The 7,114-nt window shown below is 48.8% G+C and overlaps 1 protein-coding gene across 1 annotated transcript; it reads right to left on the reverse strand.

The window, feature by feature from the left end:
• Positions 1-669: 669 nt before the first annotated feature.
• On the reverse strand, positions 670-6,869 carry LOC307236155 (protocadherin-10; the record flags this gene model as incomplete). Its single annotated transcript, XM_080008473.1, has 4 exons — positions 670-974; positions 1,697-1,824; positions 2,079-2,137; positions 4,350-6,869. 4 exons carry the CDS (start codon positions 6,867-6,869, stop codon positions 670-672), a joined length of 3,012 nt encoding a protein of 1,003 aa, XP_079864599.1.
• Between the last annotated feature and the right edge of the window lie 245 nt (positions 6,870-7,114).

Below are 7,114 nucleotides of genomic sequence, written 5' to 3' on the forward strand. Positions count from 1 at the left end.
TGCGATGGAAAAATAATACATTTGAGAAAAAAATACCCTACTTTATTTTCAGAAATGTATACAGTACATGGTTTGGGGCGATTCCCTTTCCGTGTTGTAAAACTGTCTGCATCAACAGCAGAGTGTGTATTATACATGATCACAATATATTTATATTCACACCTGTTCTGTAGTGATTAAACATAGAAAACATTGCTTTATTCAATAAAAAATGAAAAATATAAATTCATATGGATGTGCAAAATTGTTGTCCACTGTTTAACACTTTTCCTTAGCTTTTGGATGAATCAACAACTGTTCCCGTTTGATTGTCGAAAATAATAATAATTGGAAGAAGAAGAAGAAGAAGAAGAAGAAGAAGAAGAAGAAGAAGAAGAAGAAGAAGAAGAAGAAGAAGAAGAAGAAGAAGCTATATTGACAATGTCAAATGAAGGTTCATCAGAATTCTTATTTTGTATTTCTGCAGAAGTAATGGTTAATTTAATGATTCCATAGCATTTCTTGTATATAATTCCATGACCTGCTCTTTGAGTCTACCCACTATGCGTAGAAGCCATACAGTATGTATTGATAGGTTTTCCACTCCTTTAGCAGTCCTTCAATTTCAATCTGCGATTCACAGACTGTACCATCTGATCAGTCATTCGGGCAGTCCCTTATTTGACGCAGTTAATCATTGTACAAGTCATTATTGATGATAGCAGCCTCTCCCTGTGGGGACATCTGGAGGCGTCTCTTCTTGCCGAAAGTGGAAAAAGAGTTGTGGACATCGAGTTCACTGCGCTGCACAGTTGGCCTTAGGGTGCAAAAGCCTGAGGGCGTTCCAGGGATGTACACGTTGTGCTGGTAGTCAGGCGGCGGGTGGGGGTGCGGATGAGAAGGCAGCGAGGGCTGCTGCTGCTGGGGGGGAGGGGTGCAGCGAGGTGTCCAGGAGCGAGCAGGGACACCAGGGGCTGATGGAGACATCTTGTAGTCTATAATAGAAGAAAGAGAGTGTCAATCACACACGGATACAATTACATTCCGCATATGAACATGAATATGATAGGTACTTGGGCAGGTTCTTCCGGTACATTCAATAGGATTTAATATGTTTATATAGACCAGAAAGAGGTTAAATATCTTGTTAACCGTTTTCGCGTGTGCAAGCTACAGCCTTCTTCTGGAGACGGGGCTGTCCGCGTGACGTGGGATGATTAAATACCTGTCTACGTAGAATTTGCAAGACAGTGATGCCTGGTGTTGCCTGGCAGATTATTTTGCATAGTATTTAGGACAGGGCAGGCGACAACTACGCCAGTGATGTCTCCTGAAGAAGGCTGCAAATTGCACTCGCTGAAACTGTTGCCAGGATATTTAACTGCCCTCTCGTAAATATAAATGAGCTACTGTTCCATAGTATGTTAGTTTTGAGAACCATAAGACCTTGGCATGAACATTTAATATCCACTTGTGTTTGTGTGTATATAGTCTTTGTGTTTTTATTGCTTGCAACCTATGTAAATACATAGTGTATATATTCACATCCTGTTTTACAGTTTCCCGTTTACTCTTTGCTGAGCAATACAGTTACAGGTAACCCCTGAATCATCCCCCCCGGGCTGGAGGGATCAATCAATAGATTTCTATCCTATCTCATCCATACAAAAGAGGTCCTCCTCCTGATGGTGGAAGCTATTTGTGGCACATGTCTTACCTTTCACACCTCTCGTGTGTGTACCCCAGGTCCAGTACTGTCCAGGGGCCATGGAAGCCATGTAGTTTTCTGGGTCTGCGTGCATGGCCTTGCGCATCAGCGTGCCATCCATGTTAATGGAGTTATAGCTTAGAAATAGAAATAAAAGATAAATATAAAGTATAATTGTATAATGAATATATAGGATCAATAAAGGATATGCCTTTATCTTATTTTCATTGCCATTTCTAATCATATCCATGTACATTCTCTGTCTTCTTTTCTGTTTTTTTTTTTTTTTTTCATATTAGCTTATAAAATCCTTATAACCTTATAAAAACAAAATATAACCCTGAGCTGGGTGACAAAAATGAAAGGTGGCTTTAAACGTCAGCAGTGTTACCTTTTAATGGAAGAGTTATGATTCTTTGTCAGAGTCCAGTCTGTGTTTGGCTGCTTCAGCTGGGAGAAAAAAAAAGAAAAGGTTTTACCGAAGTCCATATTATTAGGTCAATAAATAAGCTTGCGGTTTCACAATCGCCTCCGAATCATCAATCAATTATATTGGAAACCGTTTGGGTCTTCTTTTTTTTTTTTTTTCAGATGGATCTTAAATGCCCCCCTGTGGAGGTGTAGAGGAGTACAAGTTTGATGCTGTCATTGAATTGCCCTTTCACCCGCCGAGCCCCACGGCGGAGGGGTGAAGCAGAGTTTCCCGTTGATGCTTCCTCTGCTTTGTCTCAAATGTCTTATAGTATGGATTCCACGCTCCATTAATTTACTTAGCGTTGTTAACAGGGAGAATGCGGTGTAAGCGTATTATTAACATCGGTATTCAACATACATCCCTCGCCACGCAGCCACGCACAAAAACCAATTAGAACCCCACTGGGATGAAACGAAACACGATTTTAATCATCAAAGGGGAGCGTGCCAAGTAGGAAATTAAGAAAATTATACACGTAATTGTTTTGTGGGTTTAATGCATCATTTTTACATGAATATTTGGCTGATGCTCCTCGAGCAAGCTTTTTAATTAAAAGTCTTACCAAAATCCTGGTGAAGTTCACGGTACTTTCAGCTTTTCTGCAGCAATTGCAATTTCAAATGCGCGAAGAAGGCAGCGGGCTGCATAATCTTTCTTGTATCCCTTGAATTTCTCTTTTTAATTTCTGTTTAGCAGGCACCATGGATCTGGATGCTTGTTTGTGACAAAAAGGTCAACATTTGCCGGATCCCGAGTTATTCCCGCCGTCGCGAGTTATTTCCGTTGGATACTGTGGATGCGATATTGGCGGCCTGGTGTAGTCTACGCAGCCCTGCGTATAATGTAACTTCATGTGGGGACTCTGAGATAGACTCCTGGCTGATCCGAGGGAACCAATTAACATCAGGAAGGACACCGTCCCCCTGGAGAGACACTGCTGCAGGAATAACAATTACCGTGACCTCGAAATCTCTATTTATGTGGCCAGAGGAGCGCACGGTAGTGACCTAACTGGCATTTATCTGTTTGCCTGGATGCTGGTATCCCAGATTTCAGACGCCGTCTGGAAAACAGGACAGGGCCACGCTAGTAAATTTTTGTTTTTCCTACCTGGTCTAATTAGAATACTTTGAAGTCCATCCCCTGCCCACACACACACACGCGCGCGCGCGCGCGCGCGCACACGCAGACACCCACGCACGCACGCGCGTGTGCACACACGCACACGCACCCGTTTTCCTTCTGGCTTCCGCCCCTCCTACCCTCATCTCTCTTCCTGTGATGGAAAATGCAAAAGCCATATCTACAGGGGCGTCACGTCCTAGCCAGGTCTTTGCCCCTCCTTCTCACCCCCGCCTTCTCCTTCTGATGTCGTCCCCTGCCTGCCCAAAACCGGCCCTTTTGCAATTTTTCATCAATAATGGACAGCCCCCACCCCCCGCCCCCCGCCCCGCATGCCACATTGTGTGGAGTATAATGGCTCGGTCATGTCTGTGCCCTTGAGGCACAGTTAGTGATGTTATCCGTCCTATATTCTTAGTTTGAAAACAAGAGGGGGGAGACCAATCGGAGGCGAGGCGGGCGGACTGAAAGAACTTCCCGTTCACCTTGCCCGTGTTGCGCATAACCTTGCCTTCTAGTTCACATGCACGCGGCATGCACTGGTCAACAAAAATGACAAACAGCAAATGTCCCTGAGCGTCACGGTTAATGTTGCCAGGGGTCATTGCCCAAGTCCATAAACTGAACTGGACATCTGTTTATTTCCTAAATTGTAAATATTCACGGGCGCTCAAAGGGTGATTGATGCCAGAGGACAAAGTGATTTATCTCTTAATTATGTGCAAGAGAACCGGGTGCCACTGAAAGACACCGACAATATGATAATTCATAAAGGCTGCCATTCAATTATTTTCCCCGCTGCAAACAATATAAATGACTGCCATTATCTCTTAAGGATCAGTCGACATGAGAATGATAGCATGTTAATATTGGAGGAGGTGGGGGGGGGGGGAGTTTTGGATTATCGCACTTGTGTGCGTGATGACCTTCATTGTGGGATATGTCAGACGCTGGGTTCTCATCAGGTATAAAAAAAAAAATCGACATTTTTCTTGTTCTTCTCTTGCTATATTCATAGCACTGAACCGCTCACTCTTATTTCTCAGCGGCTCCGTGGCACCGTACCTCGCTTGGAGTGGTCGCACCGTTGTTCACAGAGGCACTACGGCTTTGCGCGTTCCAGTTTTCCGCGCTCTTCGCCTCGTTGTTCCTCGGCGCGCTGCTCGAGCTGCACGGCTTGAGGAACATGAAGTCACTTTTCGCAGATTCTGGGGTCAGGCACACTTTGTAACAATAGGACTGGGAAAGGCTGCTGTTGCCGTTCACCTCCATGCAGTTCGTAGGCACTTTGGCCGCGCTCGAGATCTGCAGGTTGAGGTTGGATTTCTTGAAAACCTCCGGGGGCGGCTCGGGCTGAAACCCCCCGCAGCAGCAGCACGCGAACGGGGGGAGGTTGTACCCGCTGAGGGTCTCCCTGTCCTTGTAACACTTGACCGCGGCGAGCACGATGATCGCCACCAGGAATATTAAAGAGATTGTGCTCAGTGACACGATCAAGTAGAGGGCGACGTTGGAGGGGGGCTGCGGGCTGAGGCTGAAGTCACCGAAATCTGACAGCGACTCGGGCACGCTGTCCACCACCGTGAGGAGGATGGAGACGGTGGCGGAGAGCGGCGGCTGCCCGTTGTCCTTCACCAGGATGACCAGTCTCTGCCTCGTCGCGTCTTTTTCCACCAAACGACGAATAGCCCTAATTTCCCCCGTGTACAAAGCGACACTGAACAGCCCCGGGTCCGTGGCTTGTAACAGCTGGTAGGAAAGGCGGGAGTTCTGCCCCGCGTCCGCGTCCAACGCGGTGATTTTGCCAACGAGGTACCCGGCGTCCACTGAGCGCGGCACCACTTCTGTGGCCACGGTGCCGTTTTTGGGCAGCGGGGATACGACAACCGGAGCGTTGTCGTTCTGGTCCAAAACGAACACATTCACGGTGACGTTGCTGCTGAGAGGCGGAAAGCCCGCGTCCTGCGCCTGGACCAGGATCTGAAAGTTTCTGAGCTGCTCGTAGTCGAAGGAGCGCAGCGCGTAGATATTGCCGTTGTCGGAGTTGATGGAGACATAAGTGGACACGGGCATGCCCTGGATCTGACCTTCTAGGATAGAGTAGGACAGATAGGCGTTCTGATTGGAATCAGGGTCGGACGCAGTGACAGAGCAAATGGAAGCGCCCGGGGCGTTATTCTCGGTCACATAAACCGTGTAGGAAGGCTGCGCGAAGCGTGGGGGGTTGTCGTTGATGTCAGACACTTGGACGAGGACGGTTTTCCGCGTGGAGAGCGACGGAGACCCCAGGTCGCGCGCCGTGAGGGTGATGTTGTACTCGGGCACCGCTTCCCTGTCCAAAAACTCACTGGTCACCAGAGTATAATAGTTTTTAAAGGACGAGTGGAGCTGAAACGGGACGTTGCTGGGGATTTGGCAGTCCACGTTGCCGTTCTCTCCCGAATCCCGGTCCATAACGCTGATCACGGCTATCACCGTGCCCGGTGGCGCGTCCTCTTGCACGGGGGTCGAGACCGAAGTGAGGATCACTTCGGGCGCGTTATCGTTGACATCCAGAATGTCAACCAATACTTTGCTGTGCACGGCCACAGCCGACGGACCCCTGTCTTTAGCCTGCACGTACAGTTCATAAACACCTGCCTTCTCGTAGTCCACAACACCCTTCACGCGGATCTCACCCGTGTACGGGTCCACACTAAACAGCTCACGCACCTTTAGTGGAGCGTGTCCGCTGAACGCGTAGGTCACCTCTCCGTTCGAGCCCTCGTCCAAATCCGTGGCGTTTAATTTCAGCACCAAAGTTCCCCTCGGGGCGTTTTCCACGAGACTCGCTCGATATACGGGTCGATCAAACACGGGCACATTGTCGTTTGCGTCTAAGACTGTGATGGTTATCTTTGCGGTTCCAGAGCGCTCCGGTGAGCCTCCGTCAAAGGCAGTCAGCACCATCTCGTGCGTCTTCTGCTGCTCCCGGTCCAGCGGGACGTCCAGGACGAGCTCCGCGAACTTGCTCCCGTCGTTGCGCGTCTGGATATTCAAGATGAAGTGCTGGTTGGCGCTTAACTGGTATGAGCGCAGAGAGTTGGTGCCCACGTCCTGGTCCTGCGCGCTCTCTAACGGGAAGCGGGAACCGGGCGCAGCCGACTCGGTGATGTCGAGATTAAACTCGCTCCACGGGAAGCTGGGAGAGTTGTCGTTTACGTCCAAAATCTCCACTTCCACTCTGTAGAGTTCTAGTGGATTTTCAATCACGACCTGCAGGTGTAGGAAGCAGCTCGGGCTTCGCTCACAAAGCTCTTCTCTGTCTATTTTTTCATTGACGAATAAAATGCCATTTTCCAAGTTCACCTCCAAATATTGCTTCTTTGCGCCCGAGACGATACGAAACCGACGCGCCGACAGCTTGGCTACGTCCAAGCCGAGGTCCTCGGCGATGTTGCCGACGAACGCCCCGTGCTCCAACTCTTCGGGAATGGAGTATCGGATCTGCGCAAGGACGAGGTCCACCACACAGGCACAAAACAGCAGACACACCACCAGCCCGGTCACCGGCGCCCAACTGCCTCGGGAGAGTCTGTGATCCATCTCAGCAGTGCGCGTAAAAAACCCTCACCAGCGAAAGCAAATTCAGACGCATCTCTGTGATACCACTCTCCACCCCCCCAAAAAAAAAAAGGAGAAGCAATTTCAAGTTACGCCGGTGTTCTCAAATCCAAAGCGTCTCAATTCCCCAAACGCACGGTCTTTGTTGGGTGTAGATTCGTGGAGAAATTGCGCACCGACAACTTTCCTCGGAGACGACGGACGCGTAAAAGCGCACCCGCTCTCTG

The sequence above is a fragment of the Zeus faber genome, assembly GCF_960531495.2.
Source record: "Zeus faber genome assembly, chromosome: 10".
Classification (NCBI taxonomy): Eukaryota; Metazoa; Chordata; class Actinopteri; order Zeiformes; family Zeidae; genus Zeus; species Zeus faber.